This window comes from Mauremys mutica, chromosome 5, assembly GCF_020497125.1.
Source record: "Mauremys mutica isolate MM-2020 ecotype Southern chromosome 5, ASM2049712v1, whole genome shotgun sequence".
Taxonomy (NCBI): Eukaryota; Metazoa; Chordata; order Testudines; family Geoemydidae; genus Mauremys; species Mauremys mutica.
This window is the reverse complement of record NC_059076.1, coordinates 63,515,704-63,537,931: the sequence shown is the minus strand read 5'-3', so window position 1 is coordinate 63,537,931 and position 22,228 is coordinate 63,515,704. Positions and strand designations below refer to the sequence as shown.

The following is a 22,228-nucleotide window of genomic DNA, read 5'->3' as shown; positions in this document are numbered from 1 at the left end:
TGCCAATTCATTGAAATTGAAACATTTTGTGAAAACAATTCCATGTTGATTAAGTTCCATTGAGAACTGCCTGGTTTCCCTCCAGCTCGCCTGCCTGGCTCTTTAGCAACCTGCCACGTGGACTGCCTCCGAATTAGGGAACCCAGTGCTTCCAGGTTCCACAGGTCTGGGGAAGCCCTGCCAAACAGATTGAAAGGGAATGGAGCCCTGCTGCTGAGGCAATGAGAATTCCAAAATTTTGGGGGTTTGTTCCAAATAGTTTCATCCCTATTTCAAAATAGAAAATTCTGTTTCATAGAGGATTTTGATTTCTCCACACAGCTCTACCATGTTACGGTTGACAGGTATGGAATGGGACAGACATACAACCTGCAAATATTGGGGTAAACAGTGCTTCTGTAATAATCCCCACAGGCCTCTTCCTTAGATCCCACAGGAGCAGCTGGAGATCTGTGGGTCTGGGAGCAGCCATACCAGGATGGTAGGAGGTAGAGGCAGGGAGAAGGTGCTTTATACAGTATGTTTCCCTCAACTACCAGAGGATTTAGAAGCAGACATCCTTATGGTAGTTTGAGGGGAAGTAAAGACTACATTAACAAGCCCACCTTTCATGGCTTTGCGTATACATGTGGCATTGCTAGGGCACAAATGCAGAAGAAGAGGGGCAATCCCTTATGAACCATCCTGAATGGTAGTGAGTGAAGTGGAAGATGCTGAAGCTGCCCTATACTCTGAGATAATGGAACCTACATTTCCCCAGGGAGCCTCAACCTCTACATGATTGCCTGAACCTCTCTCTCTTGAAGGGAGAATATGGAGAAAACTCCATAAGGTGAACCCTGCAGCATCCCTCCATACTTTTTTCATTTCTAGTGGGTTTTCTCACCACACAAGGAACACATGGCCTTGTATTTGTATGCTGTTAAAATTTCTTAGATCATTCCACTGTAAATTTCTATTAGAAAAAAAGACCAATGATATTGCACTGAAAATAATTTCAATGAACATTTTAAAAAATAAGTTTGTTTTGGCAATAGGGGGAAAAAAGTGAACATAGTCATAGCCTACCTGTGAAACGTATTAGGGTTTGCAGAGTAACAAACAAGCAAAGGCATCAACTAAACCTAAACCAGTAGATCTATTTCCTTTTCTGAATTGATTAAATCTTGCTTTTTTTTTTATTTGCTATAAGATTAAAGATTGTCTGTTTCTGCCCCATCCCCACTCTCAGGGCCGGCTCTACAGTTTTTGCCGCCCCAAGCAGTGCACTGAATTGCCGCCGTGGGCGTGGTGGGGCAGTCCGTGTGCCCTTATGGCGGCAGGCACGTTTCCGCGGCGGCAGCAATTCGGTAGCAGCTTCTATGTTTAGCTGAAGCCGCCACGGACAGCTAAACATAGAAGCTGCTGCCAAATTGCCGCCACCGCGGAAACGCGCCTGCCGCCCTAAGGGCACACGGACTGCCCCCACCATCTGCGGTGGCAATTCGGTGCGCTGCTTGGGGGCAAAACAACAGGGACTGCCGCCCCAAGCACCAGCTTGGAACGCTGGTGCCTGGAGTCGGCCCTGCCCACTCTGCAGGATTTCCAGGATTCCTATGGAAAAATTATTCATTTCCATGAATACAACGTCTTCCTGCCCATATTACGTCATAAAATAACATGAATAAAAACACAGTACTTACTAATAGGTACTCAAAGAGTGAAGTAATGAAATAATTACTCTTGGGTCAGGATTTTGAAAATAAATTTGCAGACAGCACACAAGTTAAATCCAGCTATGGTTTGTAGTGCTTGCTATTAGAAACACCATCTTCAGTTTTATGTTAAATATACTGGTGACATCATTATTCTGGAGCAACATACTTTGTGTGTGTTTGTGCTTCTTGAAGGTGTCAGAATTATTTAAAATTGAGCATTATGAAATCTAGTCACTCCTGTTAATGATGGTGCTGGAAGTATTCTCAGAGTTTTCTGCCACTAGGAAAGAAAAAAGTGTAAGGACTCATTTAACTCTTTCACACAAATGATGTGTTAAAATGGATTCTGTCAAGTACATTATGTTCCTCATTTTATATGCTATTATGAATTTAAGTTATTGATTTTCCCTTTTTCCTGGATTCCAAGTTTCATGTATTGTACAATCTCCCTGCTTAAGTAAAAAATGCCCTACGAAGGGATGTGTGTGCACCTGAAACCATTAGTTGCTTTATATCTAAAGCTCAAAGAGACTTACCTCTAATAGTGTTCGATTTGTTAGTTTTTAATTTTTTTAAGTCAGAGAGGAGAACCAGATCCCCTGAGTATCTGAACATTTTGGAAGCGATTTTACCTTTATAAGGGAAGTACCTCGTGTTTCATGCACACACCTGAGACATTCTATATTTTTTTAAAACAACAATTGGTTAATTACTGATCTTCAGGTAAAAAGTAGAACAAGTAGGAAATACTGCTGCACACACCTTAACACTATATGACTACAAAATTTACTAAAAGGGGTGTCATTGAAGAGATTATAACTGTCTTCCATAAGAAATTCAGGGTCTGTTGTTGTGTTATGGTAGTATTTTGCTAAGTTCTACTTTATGCGATATTCAAGTTTCACGCCCTTGAGAAAACTTCAGACTCTGTCCTTATAGCTAGTGGAGACAAACCATCAGGAAAGTGAAACTTTTCTCCTTAGCATGGGAGTCAGCTACAATAAACCAGCCGAGTCCTGTAATTATGGAGATGCTTGGCCATAGCTCCAAAGAAATTTGCTTACTGGCTCTCATGGCTGTTAAAATGGTGCAAAGGGAGGAGTGACTGGAATGAGGAAAAAAAAAGTGATAAAAATGAACATAGAATAAGATCAGAACAAAACTCTGATGTGACCGTCAATGGTGCAGCCTACCAATTAACAGACTTCTTGCATCAGATAAGCTGCCCGTATTTCATGCCCTTCTTTAATCAGAATCACCATTAATATCTTGTATGTTTATCTACAGTCTCAAAGCGCTTGGCAAACATTGCTGACTTTAACCTCACAAAACCCCAGTGAAGGAGGGAAGTATTATAGTTCCCATTTTACAGATAGGAAACAGACACAGGAGATGAAGCGATTTGCTCGAATTCCATAGCAAGTCTAGCAGAACTAGAAATATATAACAGATCTTCTAAATCCCCATTCTGTGTTTCAACCATCAGACGAAGCCTGCCCACTATATGTAGAATACTTATGTAATAGTCTTGAATTTCTCTCAAATACAGTCCATTGTGTTTACATATAAAAAAGTGTTTTATATTATAATCAAGTTTTCCTCTCCCATTTAATCATTCTGACTACTAGTACCATAAAGTCTGATGTATTGACTTGTACTAGATACACAAAGATATTGCCAACTCTTTTTTTCCCTTTGCAGAGCTCCTATAGTCCAACAAAAACACTTACTAAACCAAGCAAAGCTGGTTGGTATATCATGTTAATGTCCTTAATATTAACATTTTGAATACTTGTCTCTCTTAGCAGGGAACACTGCACAGGATACTGGTTCCCAGGATAACCATCCAGTTTGCTTAATTTATGTTCAATCTAGGGGAACTAAAGAAAGAAACTGACACTCCAGCATCTTCCTCCAATCCAAGCCAGTTTACATGGAAGATTTGAATTTTTTTATACAATGTTCCAATTACTCCAAAGGTTTGAATCTGATCCCAGTTGCACCTGTTTTACACCAGTCTATCTTCAGTTTGTTCATTGACTTCAATGGAGTAATTTGCCCTAGTCAGAGAGGAGAACCAGATCCCCTGAGTATCTGAACATTTTGGAAGCTATTTTACCTTTATAAGGGAAGTACCTCGTGTTTCATGCACACACCTGAGACATTCTATATTTTTTTAAAACAACAACTGGTTAATTACTGATCTTCAGGTAAAAAGTAGAACAAGTAGGAAATACTGCTGCACACACCTTAACGCTATATGACTACACAATTTACTAAAAGGGGTGTCATTGAAGAGATTATAACTGTCTACTATAGAATGAGTTATTTAGTAAATAGCAGCCAAAGGGAGGGCATTTCCTCCCTGTTAATAGCCACCTGGAGGAGCTCAGGCCTGAGATTTTGGGTTGTTAACTGCCAGAAAATGCCAACTAGAAAATTATGCTCCAAAACCAGACTCTGTGAATGAGAAAGTATGTTGGTAGTTTCTCAGCAGGTCTTTTATGTGACTGAATAGCATATTGCCATCTTACTCAATCCTGCGGCCTCTGTCTCAGACTCAGGGACACTGTTGTAATTCTCTCCAATTCTACCTGACCCTCAGTACAATGCTTGCTAAGCTGCAGGTTGGTGAATGTCAATGGTCAACAAAGATGCCTGGTTCTAATTCCTCCAGCAAACAGCCCCTTGTTTTCTAAAGTGTTAGCTGACTTTTTACTCTGTTCCTTTTAAGAGCACAATAACCTATATGAACAGCTGGTTCATCAAACTCAGAGGTAATTATTGCTATGTCAAACCTAACAGTTTTCCCTGCCTGCTGCATTTAAAGACATTGTAATAAGTATGATCTACAGACAACCGTGTCTGTGATTTACTATGGGTCAAATTCTGCCACCATTACCCCTGATGAGCAGTAACCTTAGTTCTTAAATAGCTCTTTGAAATCAACAGGGCTTTGTCTAAACTAGGGCTTAAGGTGTGATGTAGCACGTTAGCTAACACATGCTAACTAATGTGTATTAGAAATCTAATACAGTCAAGGCACGCTGCCTTCAACTTGGCTAGTTTAGCACATGTTAAAGTCTAGTGGGAGCCTACTCACATGAGTAAAGAACTACTTAATGTGAGTAATGATTGCAGAATCAGGCCTTACATAACACTCACAGGAAAGTGGGACAAGAACACAGCCTCTTTTGCTTTAAGGAGAACACCTCTGTCTAACACTAATAGTACGTCTTTATTCTTTCCACGTGCTGACCATTAAAGAATAACAGCATGCACTCACATACAAAGTCAGTATATTACTGTAAACTTCATTTCACTGAGAACGAAGAAAAAAAATCACATGCAGAAAGTTTTTCTTAAGCAATTAAGTACATGATCCAAAAGAGATTTTCTTGGTCACATCAAATTTTAAGGCCCAGTTTGTCTTGCCATGTGTGGGTGGCACATAGCTGGCACTGGTAAAATCTGTCAAGAACTAGAGGTTCTTCCTGACCACACACTGACCACAAAGAACCGTGGGACAAGGGAGAATATCGATGTGTTTCTAGCAAGTTCATAACTTTATAGAATTTACCCCTCTCTCTAGTGGAGCTCTCTCTAGGTCCTGTTTTATTGCTACTTGAATTATGTAATTCTCTCTACTCTGAGATGCCTGCAAGTCAACCAGCACACAATATGGCAACCCATAATACAGCACTTGGGTGATCTTTGGTGAAAATAATAAACCTGCCTTGCTGTCTTTGCATTGGCTGCCAATAGGACAATGGGTGAATTACAAACGTGCTTTGCTGACATGCATGTAGTAAACAGAGTAGGACACACCTTTCTGGTGAACCAATTATCAATTTGGTATCCTTCTAAGACACTATGTTCTTTCTTTAACTGCCATTTGAAGGTCTCAACTCATTTTAAGTCACGGCCTCCAGGATATGAAATGGGCTACCACTAGAGGATCTGTTTCAGAGTGGTAGACATGTTAGTCTGTATCAGCAAAAACAACAAGGAGTACTTGTGGCACCTGAGAGACTAAAATTTATTTGGGCATAAGCTTTCGTGGGCTAAAACCCACTTCATCAGATGCATGGAGCGGAAAATACAGTAGGCAGGTATAAATATACAGTACATGAAAAGATGGATGATCTGTTAATCTTCCCGCCTAGTCTTAAAGTACTGAAGACTACTTAATGATCTGTCTGTGGAACTGTTTGGAGTTTGGCACTGCGTATTATTGTTGGGTGTTTTGCAATTCGAAGTTGTAGTGCGGCACCCAAGCACCTAGCTGATAATTTTATTAAAAATATAATTCATATACTTTTGGTATCTCAATTTTGACATTTTCCTATTTATTATTAAACTTGGTTTTAGGTGCGTCATGGTTTTCCACAAGAAAATAATGCATTTATTAATCTGTAGGGGGGAGGGATAACTCAGTGGTTTGAGCATTGGCCTGCTAAACCCAGGATTGTGAGTTCAATCCTTGAGGGGGCCACTTAGGGATCTGGGGCAAAAATTGGTCCTGCTAGTGAAGGCAGGGGGCTGGACTCAATGACCTTTCAAGGCCCCTTCCAGTTCTAGGAGATTGGTATATCTCCAATTATTAAATTTTAAATTTTATTAAATGTTTCACATCTCCAGTTCTCTCTCTCAAAACAAAACAAATGTATTCCCTTGTTAAATGGTCAAAGCTTCATATTATAGCCTTACCTTAAATTTTCCATCTGATGAAAATATGCTAACCCATTTGTTATCATAGTCTGCAATAATGATGTCACCACTAGGATGCACAGCCACTCCTGTGGGCCTCTGCAACTGGCCAGGAGACCTTCCTCTTATACCAAAACGACTTTTGAACTGGCCATCATTGGAAAATATCTGTGATAAAAAATATTTTTAAAAGTAATTGTACATTAATCACAGTAATCTATTTCTCATGACATGGTCTTTGGCAAACAGGAAAATAATTAAAGCACTGGAAATATTAATTGTTACAGTTTCTTATCTGACTGCAATAATGAAACAATGTTACTGCACATATCTGAAACCTTTGGGCCCAATTTACAGAGAGGCTCAACCAGGACCCTAGCCTTACTGTAAACAAATACTTTGCATTTACATAGCACCATGCTTGCAATAATCGCAAAATGCTTTACAGACATTAGTTAATTAATCTTCACAACATCTCTCTGAGGTAAGGAAGCATTGTGATTCCCATATTATAAATGAAGAAAGTGAGGCACATAGACACTTAGCCAAGGTTGCACAAGAAGTCTGTAGAAGAGACAAGGATAGAATGTAGAATAGAAATTCAACATCTAATTACCTGAGTTAGGGGTAAATATTAGGCAATATCCTGAGAGGTGTTAAGGTACTTATCACCTCTTAGAATTTAGCCCACTGGCTATGTCTTCAAGACAGGTAATTAGATATTGAAATTCCATTTGTGGCTGCAAATACATGAAGTGTGAGTGCAAAATTGTAAGAGCATGTTTAGAAGCAGGGGCGGCTCTAGGTATTTTGCCGCCCCAAGCACGGCAGGCAGGCTGCCTTCGACGGTTTGCCTGCGGGAGGTCCCCGGTCCCGCAGATTCGGTGGCACGCCTGCAGGAGGTCCGCCGAAGCCGTGGGACCAGCGAACCCTCCGCAGACATGCCGCTGAAGGCAATCTGCCTGCCGCCCTCGTGGCGACCGGCAGAGTGCCCGCCCCCCCCCCGTGGCTTGCCGCCCCAGGCACGTGCTTGGCGTGCTGGTGCCTGGAGCTGCCCCTGTTTAGAAGCGACTGATGAAAATTTGATCCCATGTCTCTCTTTGAAAACGTGTTTAGTTTACTAATAAGAACAAGTTTTTACTGCAGTTGACTCTGCGAGTCCAATATTCTTAGGGAAGAGGAAACTATCACATTCATCTCCAACCATATGTGCAGTCAGAATGGAGCTGATAAATCCTTAATGGTGAGGATAATACATGATAGAAGGGAGGGAAAAACCACCCACCCATCTTGATCTTCACACAGGAAATTGAATCTGAACATCTAAAACCAGGCTATTGTGGTCATTGGGGCTGCTGCTATAGAAATCAACATTTGGATCATAATATCAGAGAGAAGAGTAAATTAGACTGATGTGAAACTAAAAAGATATTTGAAAATGAAACCTACATTAGTTTCTTTTTCCTCAAAAAAAATCAGATTATGAAACAGAGTTTGGGCACTGTATTCTGGATTTTATTTGGGAACACTGATCGAAGTAATAAAACTTGTAATGCAAAGTCAATATTTTTCTATGACTGCTTATCAATCTCGTCTTTATATTCAAATATAATAAAAAGGGAAGCAATTCTAGCACATGTTGTAGCAGATCTGATATGAATCTGAAACAGCTACAATATTTTTAAAAAGTCAGTGATCCTGAATGCTGAGCAGAGCAGGCTTCTCTATATTTTCTAGCCATACTTGTATCTTACAAGATTTATCTTTAATACAGTAAAATACTGATATTAAAAGAGACATAATACCTGTACACACTGGTTGTTACTGTCTGCAATTAATATTTTTCCATTTGTAGATGCAGCTACCCCCTGAAGATTTGTAAATTCTCCTTTGTTTCTTCCTTTTGTACCTAAAATTGGATATAAACCAGATTTCAGAGAGGTAGCCATGTTAGTCTGTATCAGCAAAAACAACGAGGAGTCCTTGTGGCACCTTAGAGACTAACAAATTTATTGTTAAACTTATGCCCAAATAAATTTGTTAGTCTCTAAGGTGCCATAACAAATCAGATTACACAGATCAGTTAGGGCTTTTTCCAATTCTAACACTTAAATTAGGTTTTATTTTATCCTTGTACCCTAGTCACCAATCAAAAGGAACATGTATCCTAAAGCAACAAATCTCAGTAAAAGACAGAGGCGCTGTCCTCTTTACTCCTCAGTCTGACTGCCATTTTAATCCCCTTCAAGTAGTAATCCGTTTTCTCTTTCAGAAATTATGGTATCTTCATACTTTACATCTTTCTGCAACAGGAAAATGCTTCTCAAAAGAATAATAGCTATTAGGCTTCACGTTAGCTCAGATATACGATAGTAATGTGTATTAAAATAAGAACCTGGACAGATGGACGAGTATATAATATGGGCCTACGTCCGGACCAGTGAAATCAGAAGTTTAGTTAGAACATATCTGAGAGTGTGTTTGTGAGAGAGCTTTCCAGCCATTTCAAAATGGGAAGCTTGCCAGTCATCTGTACATATAATTTCCAGTTTATATAAGGTTTTCCAGACCTTATTTAGATGGTAAATTCTTTGAGGCAGGGACTGTTTTCTCTTAAGGATTTGTTCTGCATCTAGCACAACAGGGACCTAACGAATTCTCACAAATAGTGCTGTGATGTAATTAGGTACTATCCTGATTTTACTGGGGAAACTGAGTAGTTAGAACAATATTTTCAGAAGTGTTCACTAATTTTGGGTATCCACTTTGAGACATGTAAGGGTCCATTCAAAATAAGTGGACACTTTTGAAAATGTTGATCCTGCGTGACTTATCTAAGGCCACAGAGGAGTCAAAGTTGTGAGCACAAGCCTCAGGATTCTCAGGGTGCCTATGTGGGTACTGAAGGATTCTCAGTGTCCTCATCCCACCTTGTACAAACATGCAAGAATGGCAAGAACTTGCACCACGGTGACCTGTAGCTCTTAGCAATGAGCTTCTTTTCAAACAAAAAGATTCCATGCAATTTACTAAAAACTGGCCGTAATACTATTTCCACAAGCATTCATTGGCCACATATACCTTCTACTTAGATGTTTCAATATATTGTTTTCATTGAAAAATTGTATTTTGTTTTAGTCAACACAAAATATCCCTTAGCGCAATTCAAAATGTTCTGGCTAGGATTCCAGATACAGGAGTGATGTATTAACCCTACCTTATCTTTGGCTCTCATTAGGGATGCACATTCAAGAGCAATGCATTTGGCACTACTCCTCCTCTCTTCAATGACATTTTCCGTTGGGAAGCATGGATGTTGGGTGCACAGCTCCAGTTATTGGTCAACAAGAACATCTAATTCCTCTGCACTTCCTGCTGAAACTGTATCTTTGTTTCTCTCAGTCTGTTCTTCCAACTACTGGGCACTTTCATTCTCTCAATAGGACACACTTTTTTATAATTATGGCATTAGAAAGGGAAAGTAAATGTTATGAGAACAGTCACCAATACACCATTCATGCTATCCACACTGGACTCATTGCGGTGTATTCTTTTAACGAGTGACACCCATAGGCATGCATACTGATATCATTTGCATATGCAGGAAGAAAATTACTAACTTGCTGTTGTGCCCTCCAGCCAAAGGATAAGTGACAAGCATTCCTTTTAACACTGGCAGAAGGAGGAAAGCATTTGTCATAAAACGAGAAGGCCTAAGTTACAGCATCTGGAAACAGCTAACATGAATATTATAGAGCACACACTCTTACCCTCAAAAAGAATGCTCTTGAAAGTTCAGGAATTTTCATTTTTGAGGTAACAGAGTATATAACAAAAGGGTACTTAGAATACTTTTCAATGTGACCCTGTAAATATTCATGAGAGGAAAAAGAATGGCCATTGCAGTAGGAGTTATGAATGGTAATTTATTAACACAGTTCACAGGAGGTGAAATTCAACCCACAAAAAGCCTGCGAAAGGCACATTGCAGCACGTAAGCCCTTCATGTGGGGCTTAAGTTGCACATGGGGCTTTGTTCAGTTCTTTCGTTCTGGGGTAAATTGCCATTATGAAGAAAATTGTGCTTAAGTAACATTAACTTTAATTTCTAATTTACATTCAACATGAAAATGAACAACAACTTTTAGGATAGTTATCTTACTATTACAGCTCGCTGGCAAATTCTGACAAAGTATTTGCTGTGGGAATTTGCAGATTGGTTTGTTTAAAGCAAAACGGTTTGTGGAGACTATTTGATTTTGATGAAGTTCTGATGGAAAACAGGCATATCTAGAAATTTGCCTGCCAGGCAGCTTTCTGTTGGAAAGCTGCCTATTTTCCTGATGGCTGGCTGCAGGGGAATCCAGGCTTCCAGGGTCCACTAATCCAAGAGACATCCGCCCACCACGCAGACTTCTCTGGAACCTGAGTCCTCAGAGCTTCCAGCATCCCTGACGCTGGGACAGCTAGCTAAGCAGATTGCCCTGGAGTCCTGAACCCAGGGCTTTCCCTTTTGTAGAATTTCAAAATTTGGAGGTTTTTTTCCTAAACAAAATTTCAAAATATTGAAACCCACCACAAAAATGGAATTTCCTTTCTTAACACAGCTCTAATTTTAGGTGTTCCTTTGGATCTGATGCACGTGGGAAGAAATAGAGAAGAAACCGAAGATCCTGGAGGATCTCTTTTAAAAGTATAACAAATAATCTGGGATTTTCACAGCTGTTAAGTTTAATTATTTGTCAAATGTATACCCTTATCCATTCCATTGTGAAATTATTTGTCCGTACGATCAATTATCTAGATAAACAATACTCTGACTCTGTTGGTCCCATTCAGCATTTCATATTCAAATAAATTCTTAATAAGCCCCCCAGTAGCTTTCAATACATGTGAGGAATCAAAAGATCAGATATGTTCCTCAGTAGAAGGTGGAAACCAAAGCATGTGAGGTTTTTAAATAAATCAATGTGATTACACATGCAAAAGCATCTACTTACACATTCAATTAGGCAACTAATCACAATCTGGGTAAGTTTAAAATTTCATATTTAAGTAGACAACCAGCCCACACTCTCATTCAGGGGACCAATGGTTTTTGCTACCCAATATTGCCTCTAGAAACTGCAAGTGCACGTTTGTTGTGCAACCTGAAACCTAGATGTATATTACTGAATATTTAGCCTTAAGAGTTAAAAGGAAGGATTTTTACAATGCTAGTAATATGATCACTGGTTTTCATTGCTGTAATGTAGCAAGTTCCACTTCCCATTAGTGTTAAGGGATTTACAATAGAATTACATATTTGCTAAAATAATGTTTTGATAGTCTGAGCATTTTTGCACTCTGTAGTGTTTAGAATGCCAAAAATGTGTGCATGTTTCTAAAGCAAGCTAATCCATAGGCATAGAAAATTAGCAAGAAATTTCACGTGCAACTTCCCATGGACAGAGCGTTAATTAATACCACATTTGTATTAAGTTAATGGCCAGCACAAAATCACTCTCCTACCAGATTTTGATGAGTTTTCTTGTGTATAAAAAACTCAAATCCTGGTTGTAAACAAAATATCCACATGCTCCATTATGGTTCTCCAACAGAGCTGTATGAACCTTTGGCCTCAAAAGCCAGAACTCTGCTAAACTTGCCTAGTTTTAAATTACAAACCCCAAACTCAACCCAGGATTGTCAAAGGGTTTACACGAACCTTTTCTCTTGTAATGAATTCAAGAAACAGACATATGGTTTTATTAAAAACCATGCAAAAAAACTTCTTTTCAATCACAAATAGATAAAATTCAGAATTTTCAAATGAGTTTGGAATTTGAAACTGAAACTTGAGTTTTTTTTAAAAAAACAAAACTCTTAGAATAATGGGGCTGCTGGTTAAAATAGTAGGTAAAACTTTATATATGCTAATTAATTAAGGCCATTGAGTTGTGGCTGCAAGACCATTCAGTCAGTACTTATGTTGTTTTGGAGCTCTCTAATGGACTGTACACATATAGTACACGTTATAGTCCAGTGATCAGCAAGGCAGCTACTTCTCCATAGATTCTTTATCTGGAAGAGCTATTCTGTTAAATAAAGAGATATGAATTCTCCCCAGAATGGGATGAAGTGATCCATGTATCCCAGTGGGGGAAACTCTAATGTTAGTAGACAAAGCTTCAAGTTCTAAATTTATTTTTTCAAGCAATCAAAACAAAAACAAAACCATCACATTATGTTGTTTCTGTTATAACAGAATGAAGCTGTGCTTCAACTTTCAAAATACATTTGGGCTTGTTTTATAAGCGAGGCTTGCAGTATACAGACAGGGCTGTGAAAAATTGCGACTGTTCCATGAATTGCAATCCAACCAGATAGCAGGTTCATGGTACAAGCTGCTCACTTGAACCAAGATATGCTACAGTGATAACAGACACTATTGGTAGAAATGTTAATCTACAGAGATTTTAAAAATAAATAAATAAAATCCAAGATACCTTGCAAATAATTTTTAAGGTATCATCTATTTTAGTATTTTTAAAAATATATTGAGCTTATCTGACACTCTAGAAAATAAATTCATTTTAAGGATTGTCCAAGTTCTTCCCTGGGTAAATCTACTGATTTACATCAGGGATGAATTTGGCCTTCTCTTTGTGTGCAGGTGAGTGAACATGCATGCATGCATGAGCAACAGAGAAACTAGTGCTCATGAAAGATGTCAGATTGTTACCATATCTGTCAGAGGTCCCCTGTTTATTCTCAGAACTGGCACATCTCTGATAGCAGCTGTGCAAGATTTCCCTATGTTGCCACACTGTTAGGCCTCAACACTGACCCAGAGGGACATCCCTAGGGTCTTGTGTACTCTAGGAAAGTTAGGACACAGCTGCAACAACTGTGACAGTGAGAAACTTCTGCCACTGTGTTTTTTAACGTTACTGCAAGTAGGGCTAGATGACTGTTAAAAATGTCTGAGACATGTCTACACTAACCCCTCTGTTGTTGCTTCCACCAATGGAACTGCACTGATGGAGAATTACAGATCCTGTAATTATCTAGTGTAGACACAGCCTAGATGGAGGGAGGGGGAAGGAGAGGGAGGAGATTTAATCTTCACAGCCCTTTCAATAACCAGTCTCTCTGATGAGACTACTAGTAAGAGTTGCATTGGTGCTAGGTGTGGTAGTATTTTTTGTGACAAGGATACATGCCCACTAGACACTGGAGAACATCCAATAGGAACTAAATGCATTTAATTCAGGCCAAACAGTCAACAGGATACAAAGTTTGGCACTACTGAAATAGGCTGAATTTGAACCAGTGACCTAAATGTGAAGGGCTATGCATCTCATTTCCAATTTTCTGAGACTGCATGCCCCAAAAGAACAAATGTTATTGCCAATAAAACGGAGCACCATCCTCTCCCTGAAAAGACTCATTAACATACATTGAATCTGTTATATTCAGAGGGTCATTTATTTCACAATGCAATATACTGGTCTGTTTCTTTACCCTCCTTTTAGGAAAGGCTGGTGATTGTTAGGTCCATTTTCAGAAAGAGAATGTTAATTTTACCTAGGTACGATGGTAATGAACATATTAAAAATATGGATTGATTTACGTATGTAATCTAACAGATATGGATAATCACATGCATGAAGAAATCATTTGTGACTGTATGTCCAACACAATCCTTAATGTATTCTGGTCTTTACCATTTGTTCAATCACTCTTCAGAGACTGGCAAAGCCAGCATGTTGTCTTGTTAGCAAATTCCATACATGAACCTCTGTAGACCTGATTTTTTTAAATATTGTAAATCTTGCTATTTTTCCCCTCCCCAAGTCCTAGGGAAATTTATAGATTTAGTATTTAGTTACCTTGTATTATTTTAAGATACAGTAAAATAATTTATAGGCCTTTTTAGTTAGTGAGTTGTTATATTCACAGGCACTATATTACAGACGAATTAAGAATTAAGACAGTAATTGTAAATGAGACTGAGATGATGTATTTATTTCCAAAACAAGCATTGTAAGCCCAGGAATTCAGAGATAAGGTTAAACTAATAAAATAATAATAAATAATAATAATAATAGTCCAAATATATGTTAAGGTATAGATGTCTTAACTGCACATTTCCAAACAACTTTAACTCTGCCCTTAGTGAAATCATGAAATACTAGGAGTATATAATTAAGGCATTTAGCTTTTGTAGTCCCAGATTAGTTAAAAAATGTTTAAAGACACATAGGAGTCTTTTCTTTTCTCTTTTTGCTACTTACGATGTGAGAGAAATTTTAACAAAGATGTTTAATCTGAGACCATGTAATCACGCGGTTACTGCATGATGTCACTATAGCAAGGTTAAGTAATAGTTAAGACTGTAGCATACTTTATCCTAAATCATGATATATGTTTTCTCAACCAGTCCCATTTTAACAGTTTTTGTCTTGACATTTCCCTTTTTAAAACAATATTAACATTTTCACACAATAATAATAGAACAAGAAAACCAAAGAGATTACCACAATGTGCTGTTTCTAATGTTCTGAAGATATGTAATATCAATCTTAAATTTTAACTTTTGGGGCCAAATTCAGCAGTACACTCTGGGTGCTTACACTGTTCTAGAGCAGCATGAAATAGCTGGTGTACACATCAATTTTGTCCTCCTTCCAGAGTTTTCTCCTCTCCTGCACCCTATATTCTCCTGCTCATACACCCCAGTTTTCCCTTTCTTCTGGCATCTCATTTTCCCTGCTCATACACAAGACAGTTTCTACTGCCCTATATTTCCCTAGACACACACATCACATTTCCCCCTTGAATCAAAAGCTTTTCTCCTTCCTGCCAATCTGATGCAATGGCTAGTTGTTGGTTTGTTTTTTTGTTGTTTTTTTTTTGGGGGGGGGGGGGGAGAGAATTAGGGTTAATGATAATTTTTTTGCCATTTTTCATAGTTTGAAGTTAATCTGGTTAGTAGAGGCTGAAGAATAAAGTCTTCTATTTCAGAAAAACTCATGAAGACAGACTTGTCCTCCCAAAATGATTACCATATCTCATTGTATACAGTGGAACAGGGGCCATAGACTGACCTCAGTTAATACGCCCTCCTTCAAAATAACCACTACCTTCCATTGTTCTCAGTTTAGGGGGGGAGGGGGCGGGGAAGGAGGGAGTTAAGCTTCCTGCACAGAACATGGCAGCCTCCTTTGGTGTCAGGGAGGTGAAAAGGAACATTGTTAGGAGAAGGCAAATTGAGGCTTTAGCTAGATAGTGACTGTCTTTTTTGTCATGCATCCGACGAAGTGGGTATTCACCCACGAAAGCTCATGCTCCAATACTTCTGTTAGTCTATAAGGTGCCAGAGGACTCTTTGCTGTCTTTTGAGAAGGACATATAAATGGAGAGCAGTATTTAGATTCAGCCCAATTGAGAACAATAGAAGATCAAAGCCATTTTGAAAGAGGGGAATTATTCTTCAAATACTCTGAAAAAGAATTTGCTACTCAGCTCTGTTTTAAGGAGAACTTGGAAGGGACAGATTTTTAAAGATATTTAGGTGCCAGTGGGAGTTAAGCGCTGAGATAATTAAAAAAATCTGGCCCTAAGTGTTTTATCCTGTAGGACTATAACCTCTTGCCTTTAAACCTCAAATCCCACTTACCTCACTTAAGACCCCCCTCCCCAAACTTCAGATTATTATTTTGGCATCTGTTAAATGTACTATTCACCTCACAGTACACAAGAGCCAATAAATTATGTTCTAAACCCAACAGTAAATATTAGTCACAGGAGAATTTCTATCTTTTCCCTTTCTTCTCTCTCCAGTTGTCACAGAGACAACACACATTGGGTAGGAATTCCAAGAACAACAGAGTTGGGGACTTTTTCCTTTAGGGACATATGGAATGAAATCCCATGCAATTCCTCATTTACTATTCTAACGACTTCAAAAGCCTAGATCTGACCAGCATTAAATTTCACTTGTGTGTTGACAATAGTTTAAAACTAGCTTTTTACCCAGTTTTCCTGAAGTGTACTTAATTACAATGTGAATGCCATGACCCTAGTACCAATAGATAGAAGATAATTTCCTTACCCACTCTGAAGATCAAGTCGTCTTCAATAGGATTCTCTTTTCTTTTGCCAGTGCTGTACATACTAGCTGGTCTTTTCACAGCTTTCTGCTTCACATGGCCACTGCCAGGAGACTTAACACGCCTCTTAACTCCTTCAGTAGTAGGGGACACATCTGCTGATCTGATCACTTTAAGTTTAAATGGACTGCCCCTGATATGCTGATCATAAAGTCTCAGTGAGAGAGTAAAGTCCCCTTCTTTCTGAACAGTATACAAAAATTCGTAAGTGCCGTTTTTATTGTCAAGTATTTCTCCATCCGCCACACTCCCATCAGGTGTGCTCAGTTCAGCAGTGAGGTAAGCATTCCCAGATTTACAGAGCTCCCCATCTTTGTCCTTGGTTGTTATGGTAACTGACATAGGTTGTCCAATCACAGTTTGCCTCAGCCCCTCACCTGTGGCAACTGTTTCAGATGCTACGGCATTAGTGGTTAAAATAGTACCCAGGTTGTGAATGGATTTCTTCAATCCTTCTGTTTCTACTATGAAGTCCAGCTGGTCATTTTCACGGGGCTGCAGTGGGAAGTCCTGGTCAGCCAGCTCATTCAGCTTGTCACTCATTTGCTTCTTAACCAGTAAAACTTCAGTTTCAGTACCATGGTTGAGTGCTTGGGCTGTAAAGTTGCTGCAACTCTTAATACTCTCTTGTCCTTCAAGCAGGGTATCCAGCTGTGTCTGTAGGACCTGAAAGTAATATGAAACACCTGGTTCAAGTCATGTCAGGATGAGATTGGGTGACAATCTGGAAACACAAACTTATAGATATGCAAATCCTTAAAGCACAACCTACTGTGTCGTATGTTAAAAGCTTCAACTTTTAAAAAAGTGCAGTGTCAATTCTCTGGAACCCACCAGTAAGCTATGGCAAGATTCATGGAGCACCAGGACTCAGTCTGGTGTGGACCTCCTAATTGAAGCCAGTGCTGCAGGGTTTCACGAGGTCCACCAGTAGCAAATTGTTACATTACCACTCCATCTGCCTCACTACTGAATGTGCTGGTAGAGCTGCCATCCCTCTGTCTGAGAACAGTCATAGATTGTCCACATTGTTGTGAAACAATGAGCTCTGCACACAGGGACGCTGGTATTTTGGAGTCACCAGACATTCCCCTATTTACATGGGAGGCTGCAGCAAGTTGCCCCAGAGAGTTCCTCTTCTCCCACATTTACAGAGGAGACGGGTCTCCCCACTGTAATACAAGAAGCATGGTTGTGGGGGGCGGGGGTCTCAGAATGGCTGAATGGAGAGAGTGGCCCTCAACCAAAATAAAAGAGAAAGGAAAAAGTCTCCTTATGACAGAGGTGGGCAAAATATGGCCTGGGGGCGGCATCAGGCCCTTCAGATGTTTTAATCCAGCCTTCAAGCTCCCATCGGGCAGCAGGGTCTGGGACTTGCCCTGCTCCAGTGCTCCAGCTGGGGGCTTGCCCCACTCCGTGCGGCTCCTGGAAGCAGCGGCATGTCCTCTGTCCAGCTCCTACACACAGGAGCAGCTAGGGGGCGCTGCACACTTCCCCCACCCCAAGTGCTGCTCCCACAGCTCCCATTGGCTGGGAACCAATGGGATCTGCAGGGGCAGCACTTGTGGACAAGGCAGTGTGACAAGCCGCCTGGCTATGCCTCCACGGAAGAGCCAGAGAGGGAACATGCTGCTGCTCCTGGGAGCTACTTGAGGTAAGCGCCACCTGGAGCTTGCACCCGACTCCCTCCTGTGCCCTGACTCCCTGCCCCAGCCCTGATCCCCCTCTTGCCCTCCGAACCCCTTGGTCCCCACCCAGAGCACCCTCCTGCACCTCCAACCCCTCATCCCCAGCTCCACCCCAGAGCCTAGGCTGTACCCTCAGCCAGAGCCCTCACACCCTACCCTCTGCCCAGCCCAGAGCCCCCTCCTGCTCCCTGAACTAATTTCTGGCCCTACCCTCGAGCCCTCACCCCAACCCCCAATTTTGTGAGCATTCGTGGCCCACCATACAATTTCCCTTGGGCCAAAAAGTTTGCCCACCCCTGCTCAATAAGGAACCAGGGAGGGAAGTCTACTCCCCAGTTTTCAACAGCCAGGAAGGTGGGGGCTAATAGGATAGTGGGAAGAATTGTTAGGGTGGGCAGGTAAGGTAGCCTGAAATTTTGGTGGATTTTAAGTAGCCACTTCATATTTAAGGTTGCAACAGAGTATCCATTATACACTCAGTTGTAACCCTTGCTCTAAAATCCACAAAGTCATATCAACCTCAGAATTGGTAAGTGAGGTCTGGAAACAAGGTAGAAATATTATATTTTACAAATTTGAAATGAATTGGAAAAGGATTCCTGAATTATGACACCCTAAAAATATAGAGGGATTTACTCAAATACAGAAAGTCCAACTTTTTGATATATTGTAGTGAAAATGTAAGAAAATTGTGCACATTTTCAATATTTCAACTACAAAGATGGGACTATAGCAGGCTGGCATCTCTACAGGGGCAGAATTAAGGTAATTTGTCTACCATCCATGTGAATGTTTACACTTACAAATGTTCTAGCTTCTTGTACATCTAAATTTAGAATTAGCCTGACTTTATATACCTACTTCTATACCATGTTCTTTTAAGAATTGTTACCTTTAAATTATTGATATGTACCATTAATCTTAACTTCACTTTAAAGTATTTTGTCCAGGAATTTTACATTGTTTACTGTTGTTCCCCACCTACCGCACAAAATTCAGGAATATTTGCTATTGAGATGAACAGGCAGCAAAATAATTACAAAGCATTTTGTGATCTTAAAATTCTTTACTTATTTACAAAAAACTCCAAACATTTTTTTCTATCTATCCTTTATTCTAGGACATGCTGAGCTAAACAGATATTATAGCCAACAATCAGTCCCAATCTGACTAGGAGTCACATGTGGCTGTAACTTGCTGCACAGTAACAGGAACAATCCACAACTATGGAGAAAACCAATTTGCATCTTAGCTTAAAATCATTATATTCCAAATATTTTTTCTGTCATTACACAGAAGGAAAATATTCAACCTCACCATAACTCATATTTATAACATATTTCAAATATTTAAAAAGAAATGACCGTCAGCTTGGATAACTGCAATATACTGATCAATTCACTTTTGTTTATAGTGTACTTGTAGTCAATTTCATTTTTAATATTCATACTGTACATTAGCAGGATGCTGGAATATTTGGGTTTAAAATGAATAACGCTTCCCTGCAGTGTTTCAAAGTAAAAACTGTTTCTAGTCACTGTTTTAAAATAAATTTCATTAAAACATTTCTTCTAATGTTTGCTTATACAAAACAAAAAAACAAACCCCAGATTTTACAAAATCTAAAATGACCTGAAAGTGTACCTTTAAAAGAAAGTATGATAATATATGCTTTGTGGAAACTTTCCAAACTAAAGAAAATGTGATCTCAGACAGAATGGCTGCATTGCACATTAAGTGGTGGAGGGCCATTGTCTAGCTTGCTGGAGAAAGGTATGTACTTCTTTGAGTGACAGAAAGAGATACAGACTGATTATGCAGCCTCAAAGCAGGTCAGCGTGAGGACACTGACCCATTCTCCCCCACTGACCAGAGAGGGGCGATTATATAAGTACACGCTGAGTAGAAGTCCTCTTTTACCGGGACAGGGGCAGCTCCAGACCCCAGCATGCCGAGCGCGTGCTTGGGGCGGCACGCCGCGGGGGGGCGCTCTGCTGGTCGCTGGGAGGGCGGCAGGCAGGCAGCCTTCGGTGGCATGCCTGCGGAGGGTCCGCTGGTCCCTGCTTCGGTGGACCTCCCGCAGGCATGCCAGCGGAGGGTCCGCTGGTCCCGCAGCTTCTGTCGAAGCCGTGGGACTAGCGGACCCTCCGCAGGAATGCCGCCAAAGGCGGCCTGCCTGCCACCTTCCTGGTGACCAGCAGAGCACCCCCCGCGGCATAGCGAAATGTCTAGAGCCGCCCCTGTACTGGGACCAGGTGGAGCAGTACCCACCTTCCCATCCATGGAAGTGGCAAAATACCAGGTTTGATCAGGATTCACTGTGAACACTGCACTAGTTGTTCTTTTCCTTGGAATTCTTCCCTCACTGCCAGATTGGCATAGGCAAAGTTTGTGTGTGCGCATTGGGGGGGGGGGGGGAAAGAGGGCGGAGTTCGCCTTCCCCACAGTGGGTTGTGGGGGTGGGAGGGGGAAGTTAGCTGGGAGTGAACACAGAACAGGAGTTAGGCTATGATGTTGCAACTCATTATGCTCACATGGGGCGCTACTCTATAGGGAAGGGATACAGTGATCAGATAAATGGACTGGTAAAGGATTTAAAGGAGGTATTTGTTAAGAGCAAAAATAGGGGGGGTTGGGGCTCTTATGACTGACAACAGACAGCCAACACCCCACTTCTTTTATAGCCTACCTTAACCCTCATTCGTGAAGCAGGAGCAGATGAGAGAGTAAGGTTCTAGCAGAGGGTGGGCTGATGGAAGCCCCTGGATCATTTCAATTTATACCATGGAATTACCTGCACGGTATGCTTTTACCTGATGGGTATTCCCAGACAGTTAAGAATAAAGTTGCAGCTGCATTAAACCACATACAGTGTCTCCTGTCCTCCTTTCAGCATAGCTGGACAATAATTTTACCTGTTGGCATCATATAGCCATTATTAATTTAATAAAACAATTCTTATAACTGTCACTGGAAAAAGAACACATCTCTTACTTTGTGTTTAAGGCCATAATTCACTTCCAGTTCCATAAGCAACACACTCTTTCGCACATTTAAAGTCTTCTGTAGTTCATCAAAAGTGGAATGAATGTCATCTACAATGTTAGCCTTTTGGTTGGCTAACTGACGTATGATTTCAGATATGAAGTGAAGTGCAGAATCTATCTCTGGAAGTCTGTGAAGGAAATAAATTACAATGATTGGCATCTCAAAAAACAGTCTTGTCCCTTGTTCCTAAAATCCTGTGATGAAAAATACTGCCTTTAAAAACCACATGGGAATGGGATTGATTCAACAACAGAATTCTGCTCCTTTTATTACAGTTAGGGTTGCCTATTTGGGTTGGATGTATTCCTGAGGTTTCATCACATAACATTAAAGATTCATCTTTAATTCCTGGAGACTACAGGACAATCCTTGAAGATTGGCAACCCTACTTACACTATAGTCGTTTAACCTTTTTAAAACAAAAACAAAAGATTGGTGCATTATCCATGACATTCTAGGGCCAAAATCCACTCTGGTGGAACTCCATTGAAACCGATGGAGTTCCACCAGGGAGGACTTTTAAGGATAGACAGTCATTCATGCTTCTGTAGGGGTGGGGAAGGGGGAAATTGGAACTCCCCCACATCTTTCACTATTTTCCAAAAAGTTCTAATATATTTTTAAAGATCAAGTATCATTTATGTGTTCTGTGTCTAAATGTGCATACCAAATATTTTTCACCCCAGCATTCTACACCCCTTTCTTGGAAGGTAGGTACCTTAGGGTGCATAAACAAGACCCAGCCTCTACCATGCTGAAGATACCTAGTTATTTTTTTGATCCTCTTCTCTGTAGCACAGAATTACAAACACCTCAGGAATGGAGGTTGTTCTTAACTCTGAAATGTTTATAAATATGAATGAAAGAACAACCACAATGTTTCAATAGTCAGTTGTAAACTTGACTTAATACAGCTTTGAAACTTTAC

At 40.2% G+C, this 22,228-nt stretch overlaps 1 protein-coding gene across 15 annotated transcripts in view; it reads right to left on the bottom strand.

Moving 5' to 3' along the window:
• The window catches only part of TRIM2 (tripartite motif containing 2), a 109,758-nt gene that overhangs the window by 14,386 nt on the left and 73,144 nt on the right, over window positions 1-22,228 (bottom strand). For all 15 annotated transcript variants that reach the window (XM_045018362.1, XM_045018354.1, XM_045018353.1 and 12 more), the window contains 4 exons: window positions 21,247-21,427; window positions 16,507-17,230; window positions 8,213-8,316; window positions 6,408-6,575 (listed from right to left, as the gene is read on the bottom strand). In XM_045018362.1, coding sequence (XP_044874297.1) covers window positions 6,408-6,575; window positions 8,213-8,316; window positions 16,507-17,230; window positions 21,247-21,427 — 1,177 coding nt within the window. The remainder of the gene's footprint in view (window positions 1-6,407; window positions 6,576-8,212; window positions 8,317-16,506; window positions 17,231-21,246; window positions 21,428-22,228) is intronic.